This window comes from Salvia hispanica, chromosome 5 (assembly GCF_029641045.1).
Source record: "Salvia hispanica isolate PSC_SH4W2 chromosome 5, Shi_PSC_v1, whole genome shotgun sequence".
NCBI lineage: Eukaryota > Viridiplantae > Streptophyta > Magnoliopsida > Lamiales > Lamiaceae > Salvia > Salvia hispanica.
In genome coordinates this window covers 39,502,246-39,522,192 of record NC_142696.1, presented here as the reverse complement: position 1 = coordinate 39,522,192, position 19,947 = coordinate 39,502,246, and the positions used below count along the sequence as shown (strand labels likewise).

The 19,947-nt window shown below is 35.6% G+C and overlaps 3 protein-coding genes across 3 annotated transcripts; 2 read left to right on the top strand and 1 right to left on the bottom strand.

The window, feature by feature from the left end:
* The first annotated feature begins 5,783 nt into the window (after nucleotides 1-5,783).
* Nucleotides 5,784-7,073, top strand: LOC125189358 (uncharacterized). The gene is made up of 2 exons (XM_089059261.1): nucleotides 5,784-6,067; nucleotides 6,581-7,073. The coding sequence occupies exons 1-2, from the start codon at nucleotides 5,784-5,786 to the stop codon at nucleotides 7,071-7,073; spliced, it is 777 nt and encodes a 258-aa protein (XP_088915387.1).
* A 2,636-nt stretch (nucleotides 7,074-9,709) lies between these two features.
* LOC125191355 (chromatin remodeling protein SHL-like) lies at nucleotides 9,710-12,626 on the top strand. Its single transcript, XM_048088900.2, has 5 exons — nucleotides 9,710-9,877; nucleotides 9,993-10,338; nucleotides 11,200-11,268; nucleotides 11,466-11,601; nucleotides 12,106-12,626. Exons 1-5 carry the CDS (start codon nucleotides 9,805-9,807, stop codon nucleotides 12,130-12,132), a joined length of 651 nt encoding a protein of 216 aa, XP_047944857.1. The 5' UTR covers nucleotides 9,710-9,804; the 3' UTR covers nucleotides 12,133-12,626.
* A 1,618-nt stretch (nucleotides 12,627-14,244) lies between these two features.
* Nucleotides 14,245-19,035, bottom strand: LOC125186052 (Transducin/WD40 repeat-like superfamily protein). The gene is made up of 12 exons (XM_048082371.2): nucleotides 18,573-19,035; nucleotides 17,756-17,865; nucleotides 17,519-17,588; nucleotides 16,760-16,904; nucleotides 16,518-16,655; nucleotides 16,186-16,325; nucleotides 16,035-16,082; nucleotides 15,423-15,533; nucleotides 15,150-15,331; nucleotides 14,936-15,057; nucleotides 14,782-14,858; nucleotides 14,245-14,674 (listed from the first exon to the last, which is right to left on the bottom strand). The coding sequence occupies exons 1-12, from the start codon at nucleotides 18,774-18,776 to the stop codon at nucleotides 14,564-14,566; spliced, it is 1,458 nt and encodes a 485-aa protein (XP_047938328.1). The 5' UTR covers nucleotides 18,777-19,035; the 3' UTR covers nucleotides 14,245-14,563.
* Between the last annotated feature and the right edge of the window lie 912 nt (nucleotides 19,036-19,947).

Genomic DNA, 19,947 nt, shown 5'->3' with positions numbered 1-19,947 from the left:
TAATCTGACTTGAATTGCAAGTTAGGCCCATCCTAAAAGAATAATATTATCAATCGTATATTTTGATGCAACTAAACATTTCATAAATTTTGAACTTCTCTAAAAGAATGATTGTTTCAAATACTTGTTCAATTTTATGGTACGATCTAATCATTTGAATGACTTACGCCAATACATAAAAAATGTCAACAAAGTAATTTAGAATAATTAGTAGAATAGTACAGTTGTTATATGTAACACTAAAGGCCATTTCTTTAATTATAAACATATGATCATGTTATAATTTGGGTCCAGATTTTAGTTGATATCAATAGTGAAGGGCGGACAACTAAACATTAGAGATTTTAAAGTCCATTATCTAATCTTCGAAATTCCTTTTGGACGTCTCACCATGAAATCGTACGTCAATGGGGAATTTCGAAGGCGGAGCTAGTGCATGAATTCGAGCATGCGATCACATTTCTTCTTACAATCGGCCACATCGGAAACCTCCAATCGGTTAATGAATGTCGGTAATTGACCAAGATGAAAGCAGTGGCGGCATCGATTGAAGGGTTAATTTTTTGGAGTTAAAACCCTACAATTTTCTTGCAAATTAAAAAATCAACAAAATAATTAATCACATTGAAGTGTTTATTAATTAATGTCATAAATTTTCAGGAGATGCGCGAATTGAAGACCTAGCTACGCTTCTAAAGTGCTTCGCCAACATACACTTTCGTGGTTGAGCATTATAAAGATTTCGAAGATAAAATGATGGACTTTATAATTGTTGGTTTTGCTTCCCTTCGACATCAATAACAACCAAAATTTGTGTTAAAATTATCGTGATTCACGTCGCTAATGAAACGGCCCTGGCAACATAAATATTTACAGCTCCATTAATTATTGTCAAAAGAATGAACAACTCATAATACAGCTTCGTATTAAAAGCTAACAAATAGTATGATGTTTTGATCAAAATCATAAAAAACTCATATATTTAGGAGTTAGGACTAAATGGAGTTTAGTCAGTGTTTAAGTTACTAATTGGTACAAATCGTTTTAACTATCAAACTTAACGATACCGTCACTTTTACGACAAATATATCTATTGCTACAATGTTAAGATTTAAACTATCAAATGGAGTATAATATTTCGGACTAAAATGGTAAAATTGCCAGGAAAAATTGACTATGTTTTATATGTGATCACCTTAATTCTCGAGAACTTCACATTCATCCGTCGAAGGAACTAACGACTCACGAGCGGCGACACCTCCAAGCAATTAGAAATACTTCTGTTTTTAATCAAATTATTGTACTCCAGTATATATCTGCCTATATTTATATTTACGCTAATTTTAAAATAAATTTTAATATTTTTAAATCAAAGATTAATCATTTGACGAAAATAATACTGTTTATAATATTTAATATTTTTACATTGGATATTATTACTAATATTTAGTGTCTTGTAATTGTCACATGGAGTACTGGAGAAGTATATAGTACTCTCACCGTTTCACAGTAATAGAGACATTTCATTTTATGCACTCGTTTTGAAAAAATAATTATAAATAGTTAAAGTGGAGAAAAAGTAAAGTAAAGGAGAGAATATTGTATATAAGACTCTTCTCTACATTATTCTCTCTCTTACTTTACTTTTTGGTTCACTTTAACTATTTATTTTTACTTTTTCAAAACAAGTGCAGAAAATGAAATGTCTCTATTACTGTGAAATGGAGGGAGTACTACACCAGTAGTAGTAAATATCTGATGTCGACATTTGATACTGTTAAAAAATGGATGCATTAATATGTTCATTAAATGACGCGATAATCATGAAACTTGAAAAACTTACGTGGGTTAATAATTGAATTTAACACAATCTTTTAGCAATTTCGCAAGCACTACATAAATCATGAAAATCTCAGTTTATCAACAAAACTATGTTGATACGTCCAGTAGCGGAGCCAGGAATTTTGTGATGGGGTCCAAGAAAAAAGAAAATTTTTAGCGCTCATTATTAATAAATATAGGTATCTCTCGATTATTTTGTCGTCGAAATTAGTCGTAGGAGGACCCTTTTATATTTTGCCTTTTTTCATCATTTAGAATTTTAGAAAATCTTAAAAATAAAGGAATGTTTTCATATATTTAGTACACAAGAAATAAACGCATAACAAGAAAATTTAATAAATCGGTAATAATTGATATAAGAACTTTGTGATGACCTTAAAAGAAATTTACCTACTAATAAAATTAAGTTTTTCATAAGTAAAGCAATTGTTTAAGTGTACACATTAAATTCTTTTGATAAAACTATTAATTATATTATAATACTAATAAAAGAAAGTAGTTTAAAAATGTATATTATAATATTTACAAGTCATTGAACAAATAATATCATTTCAAACTATATCCTTTAAAAGTTATGAATTAAACACATCTCAGAAAAATGGATTGACAATAAAAGTTATTGAATAAATATAGCACATCTCTAAAATATAATTTGACAAAAAAATAAGAATATAGCCTTAGATAAAAAAATCGTTCATAGTGATTAACTAAATATTGCAATTTATTCGACAAGAAATAGCTTACTAACATAACACATTGGGCAAATATTTAAAAAAGAAGTCATGGATGAGAATCAATCTCAGCACCTCCCCCCTCAACTATGATCCAGAGCCGGCGGACTTTGCCATCTGCTCTACCAAGTCATATGGTTTTTCTTCTGAATATATATAATATACGTAAGAGTCGAATGGCTGGGGGGCGCAAGAGCCCCCATGCCCCAGCGTGGCTCCGCCCCTGGATACGTCTATGACAAATAATTGGGCAATTATTATGGTATAATGTACAATTAACATCCATGACCAACGTAATTTATTGTATAATTATATGATGTGCGTACTCGTTAGTCGTTATATGGCCCATTGAAATTGTTTCTCAATTCAATAATATCAAATCTAAAAAATTTAGTAACACACGCTGCAAGGATTATTTTATCGCTGTTTCAACTTTCAACCCTTGATGGTAAACTTCTGATATTTTATTAAATAAGTCTATGATAATAATTAATTGATGATTATTAATATTTGCCACGACGTAAGCTATGACATCGAAGTGGGATCACGCAACAAAGGGCCGGGCCCCAGCTGATGTTTGGCCTTGTCTATGTGGATGCATTTTCTTAAGTTTATTTTTGTTAGTATAAAATTATTACTCCCTCCGTCCCGGATAACTCGTCTCATTTTGACCGGACACAGATTTTAAGAAATATAATAAAAAGTGAGTTGAAAAAGTTGGTGGAATGTGAGTCCTACTTTTATATATTAGTTTTATAATAAAATGTAAGAAGGAATGAGTTAGTGGAATATGAGGTCCACTATAAAAAATAGTAAAAGTGAAATGGAACAAATTATGTGGGACGTACTGAAATGGAAAAATAGGACAAATTATCTGGGACGGAGGGAGTAAATTATTAGGAAATGTCTTTCCGGATTTCTCGTTGGACTACAATTTTTTCAGGATTTTGATCTTTTTGTAGTAATTGTAGTAGAAACAAATTTAATTTCATGAAATAGGAAATATATGTTTTAACGATAATATTCTGAAGATATATCTCACTGAAGATAAAATATATACAAAAAAGATGAGATATTACTGATTGCATGAAGGTTTTTTTTAAACAAAAAAAACTCCGTATACTCTTAGCCTTCATCAGCACATGTCATGATTCATTTAGAGATATTGCTCGCATTTGAAAATCTTAGTGAAATATGCGCATAAAATTTGATTACATCTATAAATCTTCGAATTAGTTGTCCTATATTTCCATCCACAAAAAGATTTTCAAGTTTGATGAATATATGATAATAGCTCCTATATACTCCAATTATGTGTGGTACTATAAATTTTCGATAGTACAAGAGTTTGTTAGGTTTTATAGCATTTAGTAAATTTCTATTCCAAGAAGAGGCAATATATAAAAGTTGTCCTTATCTTATGAGATATTTAGGCCCAACACTGAAAGGCCCGTTTGGATTCCCGTCTAAATTCATTAAATTTTTAATAAATCTCGTGGTATTATTTTCTCTTTTTTCTAGAACGTTCTCCCACACACATTGACATTATCTAATAATCTAAATTTAATGTGTATATACTTATGATATTTTTAATTTTGCAATTTTCTTAAAATTTATTGTCCGGTATTTAAACACATATAATAAATTATCATTTTCGAGGTATCATAATTAATACTACAGAGATGTCAGGAGTTCATATTTTCATAAATATAAAATAAGAATATTTGGCTTAGATTTTTATTAAGGCGAAATTTAATTATTTTTCCTAACTTAATCATTCTAAATTTTTCACAGTATTACTTCATCATAATTAATATTTTATAAATAATTTCAACCAAAAATAAGATTAATATAATTGGGGTTTCGGCATTATGGTGAGATAAGCTAAAGCAAATGGGCTAGTAAAACCAATGTGGGCCCACTTTGGAAGAGATACAACTTCTATATATTTTGTGCTTTGTAAAGGTAAAAGTGTAGTTAATTTGATGAAATGCTGTGTGCATGCATATAGTATATGTATGTCTATGCAGTTTGTTTAAATGATTTCTGCTTATTTAATCCACATAAAAATTTGAGTACTATATTTTAACAGCCACATATTTTTCATTTAATCTAAAATCATAAAAGTTGACTTTGTTATGGGCCTTATCTTGAAGCTGCATTATGATTTAAGTTTATGACACACTATTATAATCCTATAGTTAGCTAGCGGGTCACCTATTAATGCATTTCTTTAGGGGAATTTCTTAGCCAAGAAAACGAATAATACTTGTATTGGCCACAGCCATAAAGGCGTAGTATAATTTATATAGCTACTTTTATACTCCTATTAAACACATTTCTATCCTTAATAGATTCCATAATGTATGTGGTAATGTGGTATAATGATTTTTTTATTTAATATTCCCAAAAATAATAGCAATTGGTATCATTTTCTTTTTCTGAGTTGTTTTTTATACTATAAATTTTTAAAGACTGCGTTATTGTGGACTCAAACTCATGATACTATCAAGTATCAACACATATATACTGATGCTTTTCTTTTTTGTTATTACTAAACGACACTTTTAAAGGGGCATGTTTGCATTTAACTATTTTTCGGCTATATAAGTTGAAGTTGTACTCCATTGATAAGCTTAAACACGTATTCTAGTTATTTTGTTATACCATCTGAGTCTATGATTATCAATTTATCATAATTTATTTCAGTTTTTGAGGTCCCATTTTCACACTCACTATCATTTCCGCTACGCCTTGATTTAATTTGGTATTTTTCACTCCTTTTTATGCATTTTACAAATTTGATTAAATTTTGAGTTGATTTTCCACCTTTTCCTATTATCATTGAATATTATGGCTTTGGGACTGTCATGTTTTTGAAATTATGTATGTAAGAGCGTCCACAGTGGGGGAGCCGCGGCTCTCGGCCCGGGCTTGGGCAGCCCGCGGCCCCCCACTACTGAGGCGAGGGGTGCCCGTGGCTTGGGGTGGTGGACGAGGGAGAGCCGAGCGCTCGGCCAGGCCGAGGCTCTTGGGCAGGCGGCTCGGCCCGCCACTGCAAGGGCCGAGAGCCGCGGCCCTGCCCACCGAAAATTATTTTTATTTTTTTTTTCTTCAAAATTTTTAATATATTCATCCATTCTCCTCCAATTTTTTTACTCCAAACCAAACTCTACTCTTTCCACTTGATTTCAATTTCAGATTCAAAACATGGATTCCGACGATGAAAATTTTCAGCGCTTGGTCGATGAGGAGTTCGGAAAACTCGTTGCAGCGGTGCAAGATGAAGCCGACGAGGAGGAGGCGGCGGCCATCCCTCGGCCGAGATACCGTCGCCGGTTTATCAACCGTGACCATGTCGGAGCCGACCAGCGGTTGATGGAAGACTACTTCGGCGATAACCCCCGTTATAAGCCGGAGATTTTTCGTCGGCGATTCAGAATGTCGCAACGACTCTTCATCCACATTGCGGATTGTTTGTCTCAGCGATACAGGTGCTTCACCTTGCGGAGTGATGCCACCGGTCGACCCGGATTGTCGACATATCAGAAGTGCACGACCGCAATTAGGCAGCTTGCCTATGCCGGGCCTGCTGACATGTTCGACGAATATCTACAGATGGGCGAAACGACTGCCCTCAAGACGCTGAGGCAGTTTTGCAAGGGTATCAAAGAACTCTTCAAAGGGGAGTACCTACGGAAACCGACGGCCGAGGAATGCCAGCGACTGATAAATATGCACGGGACAGTGCATCATTTTCCGGGCATGATGGGCAGCATCGATTGCATGCACTGGGAGTGGAGGAACTGCCCGGTGGCTTGGAAGGGGCAGTTCACTTCTGGTTTCAAAGGGCTACATCCCACGATGATTCTTGAAGCCGTTGCTGACTATCGCTTGCGAATCTGGCATGCGTATTTTGGTGTCGCTGGGTCGAACAACGACATCAACGTTCTACAATCATCGCATCTCTTCAATGATGAGTCCCGGGGTGAGGGTTCACAAATCAGCTTCGTGGCCAATGGCACGCAGTACAACAGAGCATACTATTTGGCCGATGGAATATACCCTCGCTGGCCCGTGTTTGTCAAGACGATCCGACAACCTGTTGGGCCGAAGCAGACCTATTTTGCAAAAAAACAAGAGGGTGCTAGAAAGGATGTTGAGCGGGCTTTCGGAGTCCTCCAATCGCGATGGGCCATTTTACGGTGTCCGGTTCGACAATGGCACGAAAATGATGTCGCGGACATCATGACTGCGTGTATCATACTGCACAATATGATAATAGAAGACGAAGGCTTTACTGCAGAGCGTTGGACACCGGAAGATGGTGCTAGCACAAGTCACGGTATTGCAACCCCTCCTCTGCAGATGGGTGTACCACGCAGTAATGAATACTTGATTCAGCGCTTCACCAATATGCGGAGTGAAATATCACATTCAACACTGCAGGCTGATTTGGTTGAAGAGGTCTGGAACTGTAGAGGAGGGGGCGCAGCGTGATAGGGGTTCTCTTTGTTGTTCGCGTTGTATCGAAAATTTTCGTTGTGTAATTTTCGCTTTTATTATAATACAACGAAAATTTTGTTATAATTTTGTTTAGTTTAATTATTTCTATGTATTTTAATAATTATATGCAAGTAATTTTTATTCTAGCTAAATTAAAATATATCAACAAAGTTAAGAAAATAATTTTAATTGGAGGCCCGGAGGGCCACCATTGTGGTGGCCAAGTTTTAAGGGCAAGGGCCAAGTTTGTTGGGCATGCCCAAGAAATGGTGGCTTGGGCATGCCCAAGAGGGCCACCATTGTGGACACTCTAAAAGTATCATGTGGTCCATGTGAATTTTCAATTTGTCCTCCATAGTGCCATTGGTGCCTCACAATTAAATTTGGTTCAATCTACTGTTTGTGGTTCGTTATGTGAATCCAATTTTGAGTGTATATATGACCGTTGAGTGTCTTAAAAGTTAACTTTCAATGATCTACTCAAACATTTATGAAGCTTAATTGAACCAATTGGAAAGTAATTTTTTTTTGTTAATCAGACAATTATTTGCCCTTATAGCAATACATTTACTATTAAGCTTAATGATCAACTCAGACTTAATACAGTACTCCATTAATAAGGATATAGTAAACCCTAATGACTTAGGAATTTCAAATACTTTTTTCTTTTTTATCTCTTTCGTACTTAACTAATTTCGCATTAAAACTCATGCCATCCTCAAAGTCTATATTTTTAGCAGACAAAAGAAATATAGGAGCATTATTTATTTACTTCTAGTCAATTAAGTTTTAAATAAAAATAAATTAATTTTGTAGTAATTGTTCTGTAAAATCAAAGAATTTGTGATATTATATATGGCATGTAATGTGGTATAAGCAAACAAATTAAGAAAGAGAAAAAAAACTATATTAAGCAAAATTAAACAATAATATGATGAGTATTTAATTGTAAAAAAACCAGAGTGATCCTATGAATTAAAATTGCATTTTAAATACATAAAAATAAAATGAAAGACATGAACCAAACTAGTACAACAAAATGAAAGCCTAATATAATAATTCAGTAAATCTTAATAAAATATTCTTATATTACTATTAATTATAGTGCCAAGGATAGGTTTTAGTTGAACAGTCATCTGATCGATCTTGTTATCAAGGTCAAAGTTCATAGCCTTCATAATTTGTTTGAGTTGGTAAGTCAGTAACATAAAGTTTAACTCAAGTATATGTTGGATATTTTAGTGTAATTGGATTAACTTGATTGATCGGTTATTGTTATAATGATACATCATTTTAAGTATGGAGGTGCGGAGTGCACGCTTATTTGAATTCATTATGATGTTAGGGGCGAAGCCCCTAAACAGATGAACGGGGTTCGGGGGCAGCGCCCCCGGGTAGCGGGGTCCAAGGGGCAGAGCCCCTGGCTGGGGTCGAGTTGTTTCAGAAATTCATCAGAAAATGTAATTTCTGAAAATCGAAGGACTAATTTGCAATTTCGAAACCTTTTTGAAAATCAGTTATTTTCAGTTTAAATCCCAACGGATGCACTGTTTCGTCAACAGCTGCATCGGTTCATCTTCTTCAAAATCCGATCAAGTCTTCTGGTTCATCATCTCGAATACACATAAGAAGGTTGTGCATTCTCTGAATTTTATCCGATCAAATAACTTTAATAGAACCACCGAAATTGATTTGATCTGAAAGTGTTTTGCACGACTTTCAGATATCCGTTTTCTTGTTCTCTTTATTGAATCTCCCTATCAGTATGTCGAATTATAAATGCTTATCGATTTCGGTAGTAGCAATAATAACATGGAACTTCATGATCGAATGAAACTATAAAACTCAATATTACCATAATAACACAAAGCATGTTGTGATATCAAGCTATAAACTTGTACTCCTACTAACTTAAAACTTAGTGAACCCAAACCAATTAATGGTGGGAGCCTCTCCATTGATCATAAATATAAAAAAACAAAAATTTAGCCAAATAACAGTTACTCTCTCTGTCCAGTCTGCGAATAGGAGTCCCGTTTTTCCATTTTAGTCCGTCCACAAATAGGAGTCTCGGTTCATTTTTGCCATAAATAGTAATAGAATTCCACCTTCCACTAACTCATTCACTCACATTTCATTTAAAACAAATACTACTATATAAGTGAGACTCATATTCTTCTAATATGTTTGCATCTACTTTTCTTAATACTTCTTAAAATCCATATCGCCCATACTTAATACTTCTTAAAATCCATATCGCCCATAAATAAGACTCCTGATAGCGGATGGAGAGTATAATACTACAATTATTAAAATCACCAAACGTTTAATTTTCACGGGGTAATGTTAAAATTAAATAAAATAACAAACCATGGGATAAAGCAACAACAAATCAATCCTATTGGATAGAAATAAAATAGAAAAGGACTAAGTCAACCGACGACGACTTTATGCAACTTGCTGTAACAAATTTTCCCAAATAACCCTACTAACATCGCATCGACCCTGACGTGACGATCTGATCAATCTCCACCGTTAATAAAACAGAACAAAATCTAGGTCCATGCACCGCGACACACGCGAATATTGCTCGGCTGATTTTATTTCCCTTTCCATATTAACATTGAAATCGGCCGGCGAAGAATCTCTCTGCATTTTTCAATCTTCGCTACATGCATAGCACTTTCTCTCTCTTCCGCACCTCCTCTCTTCCGCCGTGCCGTACATGGCTAAGCCGAAACTCGTCCGCCGTGCTCTCGATTCCTACACCGTTAAGCACATCGGCAAAGTAATCTGCCGTGAGTCTTCGCGAACTTAACTCTCTCTCTTTCTCTCTCTAACGCGTGATTGAATTGAAGTAGAGCTAGGTAATACGATTTGTTAACATATTCCGTCGATTTTCGGCCCGTGCAGGCGGCGATTGCGTTTTGATGAGGCCGTCGGACTCGTCAAAGCCGTCGTACGTGGCGCGCTTGGAGCAGATCGAGGCGGACGGCCGCGGCGAGAACGTGAGGGTGCAGGTGAGGTGGTATTACCGGCCGGAGGAGTCGATCGGCGGCCGAAGGCAGTTCCACGGCTCGAAGGAGGTGTTTTTGTCCGATCATTTTGATATTCAGAGTGCTGATACCATAGAGGGCAAGTGTACGGTGCATAGCTTCAAGAGCTACACTAAGCTCGACGCCGTTGGGAACGAAGACTACTTCTGTCGTTTTGAGTACAATTCGTCTACTGGTGCCTTCAATCCTGATAGAGTCGCCGTGTAGGTTTGATGTTTTCTGCTAGTGCTATAAATGCTCTGTCTTTTTTTTGCTTAAATGGTTGGGGAAGATGAGTTGATGTTTGAAATTGACAATTTCTACGTTTTCGGAGGCGATAAATGGTATCATAGAAATGTTTTCGCTTAGCTTTTCAGTTTTTTTGGTTCCAGGATTTATTGCTTTTTTATTCCTAGCTTTAATCGAGAAATTTAACAAACTTGTTAGCCGTATATATGTATGAGACTTTATAAAGACTTTCAAATGAAAGAGAGAACTCAAATGCTTCCGATAATTATATGTTGAATTTTTTTGCCTTACTTGAACTGATCAGTTTAGGTGGCTCTCAAGTGTTTGTATGGTTTCATGGCAGACTTTTCAGCTGTGGTTAACACTGAGCTTACTTTCGAACAGTAGAACTTGCAACTATAATTCTATTAATTTCACTACATTTATGGAGAAAATAAGTTTTGTAATTTATTTGCTTATAGTAGTAATTCATTCTTTACCTTTGTATTTTGCACAGCATATTGTGTGTTACTGGGGCCTTTACTTTGGATAATAGCCTGTATTTACTATATAAGGATTGAGCATTTCAAGGATACATGATACAACAAGCTCAAAGTTGTTCAATTCATCAAAGTTTGTGGTGAATTAGCCTGGAGTGTTATTTTTTCTGTATCCAAACTATCACATGTATCATCCAGAGTAAAAGCTCTGAAGTGTCTTATAAAAACGGGAATCTATCTTTTTATCCACCATGTGCCGAAATTTGTAGTATCCCTAGCTTTTCTAGAAAATAAGTCACAGTTATTGATCCCTTGTTTTAAAGAGATTTTTATTCCTAGCTTATTTGTTTATGGCAGGTATTGTAAATGTGAGATGCCTTATAATCCTGATGACCTAATGATCCAGTGTGAAGGATGCAGCGACTGGTGAGTTTGAGTTTATCCATAATCGATATTTAGTTGGTTTTGAGGTGTGAAGGTGTTATATGTGCAAGGCATGCATTAACTTGTTCGTTGAAAATTAGTATTTCCAGTCAACCTTTGCACTATATTTTCACTTTGTTTTTGAGCTAAATGCTGGCACTGAGTCATGTACTTATTTCTCCTGATTTCTCCTGATTCAGGTTTCATCCAACTTGTATTGAGGTGAACCCAGAGGAAGCCGAAAGACTAGATCATTTCTACTGTCTTGATTGTTCCCCTGAAAATAAAAAGAAATTACAAAGTTCTCGCGTGTCTACTAGAGAAACTGATGTCAAGGTATTCAGACTACTACTAATGCATTTCATTAATTCTGTCTATTAAGAGTTCCCTAGAGTTCGGATAACTGGCATTAAGAATTCGAGGACCTTAACGTGATTAGTATATATTTGTATAATTAAGATGTCAATGAACCGAGTAATTCTCAGTTATGAGGTTTCCAGCTTGCTTCTTTTTAAATCTCAGAGAAGATTGGAACAGATACAAGCTGGTGATAAGAGTACGAATAATTCTTCTGTTAGAGCCTACTTCTTTCGAGGAGAAAGGTATACATGAATAATACCCTGGCACGTAATACTAAGACATTGGAAATTAATGTACCATGTTGAAATTAGTCTCTCCTCTCTGCCTCCTTTTCCCTGCTCAAGCACTAGTATTAGTTGCACGACCTGTAAGTCCTGAATCTAAGAGCGCTATAACAGCTGAAATGTTTCTCAGATGTTAGATTGACTAGATTGGCATTTCAAATTCTCAATTTCAATATCTGTTGCATGGATCTTTCAGGTGGATACAAAACGCCGACGCAGGTGATGAGTACAAGAACTGAATCCACACACTGATATTCACAATGCAAACAATCTCTGAGGTAAAAGAAAATTTGAGAGGAGATAAGAACTGAACTAGTTGGGAAACTCATCATGAAGACCAACTTATGTCCTCGTAGGGGTTGTCTGTAAACTGTAGTTATGTATTTAGGCTAGCTAGATGTATGACGTCCTTTAACCCCTTTATACGTATATTTGAAGGACTCTTGCTGCACTGACCAATCCTAGAGTAAGAGACCATAAGGCTTATGAGATGCTACTCTACTTACTAGGGTTGATTCGCGAGTAATGGGATAAACGTGAGCATGAAATTCTAACCATTCGCAGATGCTACCTGTCTGGGTAGAGCATAAGGTTGAGTGGTAGATGAAGAGTTGTTCGGAGTGTGGACTATGTATGTGGTATGTGCCTTGTGTTAAATACTTAAAATATCTCCATGTAGCTTCCATTTTGTTTATATCACTATCATTTAGAGCAAAACCATTGGCAGGCAGCCCCCATCTCTCTCTCTCTCTCTCTCAACTTTTAGGATTTGTTGCCTTTTTCAACTTCGATATGAAAAAGAAATGTCATGCTAGCGTTGCGTATTGACTTTCATGTGAATAGGTTGAGATTAATGTTCTAGTAGGACCCTTTAAAAAAAATTTATAGCAGGAGATTAACATATAGAATAAAATAGTCAAAATTTGTCGCAATAGTTTTTGCATAATTGCGGAGGTCTAAATCTCGATACGAAATATGCTACTACATTTGTCCTGGACAATAGTGTATGTTTTTGGTGTGATATGTTTTAATAAAAGTTAGGCAGATATTTTGTGAGTGGAAAAATAATTTCATTTTGTTGTTTTTTGGATAGTTAATACAGATGATGATAGGTCATGTTTGAAATTTTGCAAATAAGTGAGCAAAACTAGAGTAAATAAGGAAATGTGTCCAGAGCTGGAAGTTGAGAAGAATGTATATTTTGAAGGACTTTCCAAAATTGCTGAGTATGCTTTATTTTTATTAGACTGATGAATATTTTCCCTCTTTGCCAAAATAAATACTCCATCTATTTGACAATATTGAATTTTTTTAAAATATTAAGAAATATAAATTGACAAAATTAGTAGTAAGAGATCTTACTTTCTATATGGAGCATTAGTTTTATAGTCCACCACCCGATAGGATACTTTGGCCTTAATTTGCAAACCCGATCAAGCAGAGTTAGTCGGATTTCGCCAAAAGACGGTTAATACACTTGTGCTCAATCCTAAGTGTTTGAATAAATGAGCATATCAGCTAGGGAGAGTGGTGAATTAGATCGAGAAAATAAAATCAAGTTGAAATTGGAGGAGTGTATATCGAAAATATCACGCTATATATTGTGAGAGCTTATTTTGTAACTTAAAAAATTATTTGCGAACTTAATTTGCCAAATACTTTTCAATAATGGTAGAATACTAAAACATAAAATAGGGTCGACAATTAGCTCCGATACTTCTCCAAAACCAATCCCATTTTTGATTCTTGAGTAGAGAACAAAATATATTTTTTTTCAAATTTTATCAATAAAGATATATAATATGGAGAATATTTTTAAGTTTTAGTGTAAATGATTGATATAAAATTATTATTTAATGTGATGTTTATATTAAAATAGATTTGAATTTAACATAAATAATTGGAGATAGCTCTAAGAACGTCGTAAGCTCAGCCAAATATATCATACTAGTAGCTTACTAGCTTAAAAAGTTTATAAGCTCAGCCAACATGTAGTCGCCATTTATTAATATATCATACTAGTAGCTTACTAGCTTAAAAAGTTTATAAGCTCAGCCAACATGTAGTCGCCATTTATTAATATATCATACTAGTAGCTTACTAGCTTAAAAAGTTTATAAGCTCAGCCAACATGTAGTCGCCATTTATTAATATATCATACTAGTAGCTTACTAGCTTAAAAAGTTTATAAGCTCAGCCAACATGTAGTCGCCATTTATTAATATATCATACTAGTAGCTTACTAGCTTAAAAAGTTTATAAGCTCAGCCAACATGTAGTCGCCATTTATTAATATATCATACTAGTAGCTTACTAGCTTAAAAAGTTTATAAGCTCAGCCAACATGTAGTCGCCATTTATTTGCACCTGTGACATATCAATACGTGTACATGTTTACTAACATAAAAATAAAAATAAAAATAAATGCTGCCTAATTATGTTTCGCCGTCTATAAAACTTACAAATACACGGTCTCAACTCATCAACACATTTTATTATTTCAAATCAGCGATTAACAAACAGTTCTACAATCTACACTCTGTTTCTTTCCCTTTGGTTTAGTGTACATCACGCTATGGTCGAAGAGACAACATCGTTGTTCTCGTCATCACCATACAGCATCAAGGATTCATCTGAATTACTTACTACTGGTTTCACTTTGTTTTCTCTCTCTTCCATACGATAACAGTGCCGCCAAAATCCGAAGAAGCCAAAAAGTTCTCTCCATGGTTCCAAGCAATGCCTATTACTGGGTAGCCATGACCCTACAGTTACAAAATATCACAATTGTTGATAATGTTGGATTTCTGCTAATAAAGTTTATCAAAATAAAAATTAATAAAGGAGTTTGGATGCTATGAACGGTAAAAACCTGCAGTTTGTTCACGCATGCATGCTTTGGCCGTGTTAAGTCGTAGAAGTAGACATTTGTGTCCTCACTCCCAGCCACTGAATCAAAAAGCAAGAGATATCAGCCCAAGATAACGATGGGAATTTCCACGCAACAAGTGAAATCGCATGCCTACCTATGTACTCTCCTTTCTGAAGGGAAAGCAAAGGGCAGAAGGAGGCGCGGATGCTGTGCAGACGTGGCGTCAATTTGAGAGCGCAACGAACAGTTAAATAGCCTTGTAACTCCAGAGAGACGCTGCAGTACCAAAGGAATCCATCAAATTAAACAATCTATAATTATGTACACAGCATCTATAACTGAATGTGTAGGTGTTTGTTCAAGATTACCTGAAGAAAGCCAAACTTCCATCGCGAGAGAAAGTGAGCAACACTGGACCACGTGCGAGCAAAGAAAAGGTTCTGTACTGGACGGTGGTGATTGGAGATGGGTTATTGGCTTTACTTCGATGGCGGTGAGTACGAGAGAGGGCACCGGTACGTGAATCCATAGTAAGTGTGTATACACATCCCTGCAAAGCCAGGCAGTAAAAAAATTTGTCTGGGAAACAATTTAAAGGCTTATCCAAAAAGGAAAGCCCTCCGTGCCAAGTACATATATACCTGAGCATCGCCACAAAAAATAATCTGACCGGTGTGGTCATGGTCCATAGCCGTCACCTCACTGTAAAGAGTCATTTTATTGATTGTTCTACCTGTGCTAAAATTGAAGACCTAAAAATGCAGGTTTACATAAGGAAGAGAGGAAACAAGCAATGATGAAAAAGTATATTCTATCTTGTCCAAGAATATAGTACTACAGATTGAAGAATATAGTACTACAGATTGAGGACATAAAAATGTACATAAGGAAGAGAGGAAACATGCAATCGTGAAACAGTAAGTATATTTTATCTCGTCCAAGGATATACCACAGAAATTTATCATTCCAGTTTATTTTCAAATGATGAATGAATATTTTTTTATAAAAATTGAGTATTAACAAGGAACACTCACAGAAAGAAGCAACAAATTTAGCAAAACATCCTCTCTCACACAGTTTTTGAAAGAAATGTAGTGAGTTTCAGACTTTATATAAAAAAGATTTCCTAATTTTGGCACTCAAAACAGTAAGAGACATACAACTACTAATCAACCAAACCAAAAACAAGGGAGTAACTTTTTCAAAGGTATAATTTTATTTGACGTAATTGGTGTATGTGGTGAGAAAGTTACCAAAATTTCTTTATTTGCATTTCCAGCCGAAAGAAAATTGTTGTTAACCTGCAAGAGTGAAGAAGAAAAGATACTAATACATTTGTATACAAACCAGCCAAATTCTTAGACTGAAAAAGTGGCATGGGCCCAGAACATATGATCCACTCACAGGGTGAAAGCGAATACAGAGTTGCGAAGAGACTCCATAAATCACTCTTATGCAAAGCCCTTTTGAGATATCCCATACTCGCACTGTCTTATCAATTGAGGCAGATGCAATATATTGATTGTTTGCTGAGAAGTCAAAATCTGGAAAGGGCATACTTATAAATCTACTAATGCCAAATTATGCAACCAACTCTAACTTCAAACCTCCTTAAAATTGTTAAGAGGAAACAAATTGAAATTGGATATATAAATGCAGATGAACAAGTACCAAGCAGCAAAAAAATAACAACCAGAATAAGAAAAGATGACACAGTCAGTACCAGTTAATCCAACCTGTGACATCTTTAGTGTGCCCAGTTAACTGCTGGAGTACTGTTGGTGGCATAGAGACGTTACACACTGTCAAGATTCCATCGGCTGATCCATAAGCAAGAAGATCCGAACTCATGTTACCAAACTTTATCACAGTAACTGCCACGAGAAATTCTGGATAAGCTTCCTATGAATATGACAATTTTAACTTTGGAAATGAGTGACAATGCAATATAAACGGATTTTGGCATGTCAAGGATTACCCATGGCCTTGGCTTGGTCAAATATGCAGTGCATCCCTACAAAGGAATATGCAGGTTCAACCTTTTTTCGTGGGTGCTCAGTTTCACTTGTAATTGAACTTAAACTTGTAGTGCGGCTTAGTCTTCGGCTAGAACTCCGCATATCCTATAACAAGATAATGAAAAATATATGTTGTAAAGATATTCATTTTAAGAAGTATGTTCCTTTATGTGGCTTCTGATAAGCAAATTCACTTATTCTAAGTCATTGACGTGTCACAAGCCATCATCTCAAGAAAACCTGAGATGCAATGCATATATCATTCGACTTAACAGGGGAGGGGGTGATCTTATTTAAATTTTTCAAGGAGACTCCAAACCAGTCATCTCAAGATAATACAGGTACCACTGTACCCAGCCTATACACAGACTCGTATAAATATGCATATTTGGATTTAATGTGGATTTATATGCCTAATTAGGATACAAAGCTCAAACCTATTCTGGCAGAGAAACTGAAGTGCTGGCCAACCTCACAGTTCAGTATTAATACAACAATCATTAAGCAAATATAGTTTAATACATGTTGTAACTACTAGTCCCTAATACAGTTTATTAATATAAGGAAGCAATTCCCTGCAACTTATCTTCTCCCTCCAGCTATAGGTCTGAATACTTGCCTTGGCTATATCATCAACAGCATGTTGCCCAGCCTACTACTCTCATGTGGTTTTTCGTAAATGTAATGGAATTGAAAGACTCATAGAGAAAGGCACGTACCCTGCCAGTACTCCAGCTGTCTGCATCATGAACTGGGAAGCGCGGACTTGGAGATTGTAGCCATCGTCCACTGATGCATCAACCAGTAAATTAACCTGATGTGAGAACCGTATGGGAGAAACTTAAATAATAAACTTACATCAGAAAGATACATTGGATGAAATGAAATCAATCAATTATAAGAAATTGGTACTACACTAGCCAATATTAATCAATATCAGAGCCAGAATTAGCAACCTCTGTCCTGGTGTGCTTGATAAACTTGGTGTCTGATTACTCTCCCAATTCCTAGGCCTATTAATGAAATTACGGAATGCCACATAACCTCTTTCATTACATTTCCAGCCCTACAACATGCAAGCACAGGATTTGATTAGGGACACAACCATGACATGAAATTTATGACTACGTTTGCTACATAACTTATTCGAGAAACTGCACTTGTTCAAATGTTCGCATACTGGATAAATGTGGTAGTACAACATAATTATAAGAAAATATTAGCCAACAGGTACAGAAACAAATAATAATGTTTTTCCGACTCTCTACTAAATATAAGTAGTCATCAAACTAGTTAGGGAACATGATATAAGAATCCACTTCCAAAACAGAATTCTTCTTCAACATGTGTTTCAAGCCACAACTAGATTCAGTTAAACGAAATTAGACAGTTATATGCAGCTTCTGACAATCTCTCCTTTTTTCTTTACATATTCATGATCAGTCATGGACCTAATCAATAGAAGGATTTTCATGCATTTACTGCGTACCATGTGTATTTGCAATGATTAGAAGAACTGCATCCTAAACTAATATTTGACCGCAATCTAGAAAGCATCCGCTTAAACTCAATTGGCATGCATTAATTATTTTACGAAAAGGCTTCCACGGTTTGAACCTAGAGGTTATTCATCTAGCAGACTTAGGACTAACAACTTCATTTAAGCTTCATGCCCGATCTCTTCCACAAAGATCAAGTAAAACACCTAATTGCTCTAAATACAACATAAATTGCAATCGAGGTGCAAGCTTCATCACGAGAATTTAAAAATACCTTGCGATTGAGCCGGCCGGCCTGCGCCTTCCGATGGAGGAGGAGGCGGCGGATTCCGATGTAATTAGGATCGGAATCGGGTGGCGAAGGCTGAAGCAAACAACTCAAAAATTCCGGATCCAAATCTTGTTTTTTCTTTTCACCATTTTGTGATTTCGCCTTCTCCCCTTCCGTGGAGACGCCGCCGACCGTTGGATCGGCCATTGCGAGTTGAAGTCAATTCAAACTCCTCATCAATTTATTGTTTCACACACTACGAAATGCAGATGAGAATGTGAATTTTAAGTGTTCGGCTATAGATCGGAAGCTGTGATCTCTTTGGCGACGAACTAGTTTCGAGATAGCTGCAAGATTGAATCTATTTACTGGAGATTCGTGGATTTTTCAGTTTTACTGATTGTTACATGGAGTATCATTTACACAAATATTTAAGCCAATGATAATTACGTATACAAAAGAATAGATTATTGGACCATTACCGCACGAGAAATAGTATCAATATGAGTTTTATGGTAAAAGGGAATCAAACTTCTATTCTATTTATTGACAGGCTAAAAAAAAATCGGCCTATTCGCAAACGGAGATAGTACTAGTACATAATAAATTGATTTTGGCGGACAATTTTAAAGGAAAATTTAGACTATTTTTTTAGTACAATATTTAAAATAAATACACTAAGTTTAGTAAAACAAAAATTGAAAAAAATATAATATAAAAAAATAAAAAATTAAGAGACAGTAAATATTTTAATTTAACTAAAAATACAGAAAATAATCAGGACAACAAAAAAGAAAAATGAATTAGTTACAGTGAAAAGGAGTAGTATTTATAAATTTTTTCAATCAATGGGCTCTGAGTGAGAGGTACTTTGTGGAGTACTTGTTTTGATCACAATATGCATATGATTTTGGGGTAGCATTAGGGTCCTATTGCCCCTTTAGTGTCTATTTCCTTCTTAATATCAACAATAAGATGTAAATAGTGGACGGTCCAGATGATGATTTAATAACTAATTGCGTGTTGCATTATTTTATATATTTGGTGCATTATAAGGGTAATACTGTAAAAAAATATGGAAGGACACACGATTCAAAACGGCAGGTGCGAAAAAAAAGCGGTATTATGATTAACCTTCCATCTTCTCACTCTCTCTCTCCCTCCAAACCTCTCACTCCTCAACCCACGATCAAAATTGGTCGCCCCCAATTCCCCCTATTATCAAAACCCTAGCTGCCACCCAAATCCACGAAACACCACTGAAATCGGTCGCCCCCAATTTCCCCCGCCGCGGAAACAACCCCCGGTCGACGGTTCACTGTTGAAGTGTGTCTCCCTCCGTACGCGACCACCTAGTCGACGATTCACTAGAGTAGGG

What these genes read in the sequence shown, in the direction of transcription:
- LOC125189358 (XM_089059261.1), top strand. Translation starts at nt 5,784, where the DNA reads ATGGATTCCGACGATGAAAATTTTCAGCGCTTGGTCGATGAGGAGTTC. An exon ending in TGTTTGTCTCAGCGATACAG is followed by an intron (nt 6,068 to 6,580) that starts GTGCTTCACCTT and finishes TTCACAAATCAG; the next exon opens with CTTCGTGGCCAATGGCACGC.
- LOC125191355 (XM_048088900.2), top strand. Translation starts at nt 9,805, where the DNA reads ATGGCTAAGCCGAAACTCGTCCGCCGTGCTCTCGATTCCTACACCGTT. An exon ending in CATCGGCAAAGTAATCTGCC is followed by an intron (nt 9,878 to 9,992) that starts GTGAGTCTTCGC and finishes CGGCCCGTGCAG; the next exon opens with GCGGCGATTGCGTTTTGATG. An exon ending in CTAGAGAAACTGATGTCAAG is followed by an intron (nt 11,602 to 12,105) that starts GTATTCAGACTA and finishes TGGATCTTTCAG; the next exon opens with GTGGATACAAAACGCCGACG.
- LOC125186052 (XM_048082371.2), bottom strand. Translation starts at nt 18,776, where the DNA reads ATGGCCGATCCAACGGTCGGCGGCGTCTCCACGGAAGGGGAGAAGGCG. An exon ending in TCAGAAAGGAGAGTACATAG is followed by an intron (nt 14,859 to 14,935) that starts GTAGGCATGCGA and finishes TTTTTGATTCAG; the next exon opens with TGGCTGGGAGTGAGGACACA. An exon ending in CATGCGTGAACAAACTGCAG is followed by an intron (nt 14,675 to 14,781) that starts GTTTTTACCGTT and finishes TTGTAACTGTAG; the next exon opens with GGTCATGGCTACCCAGTAAT.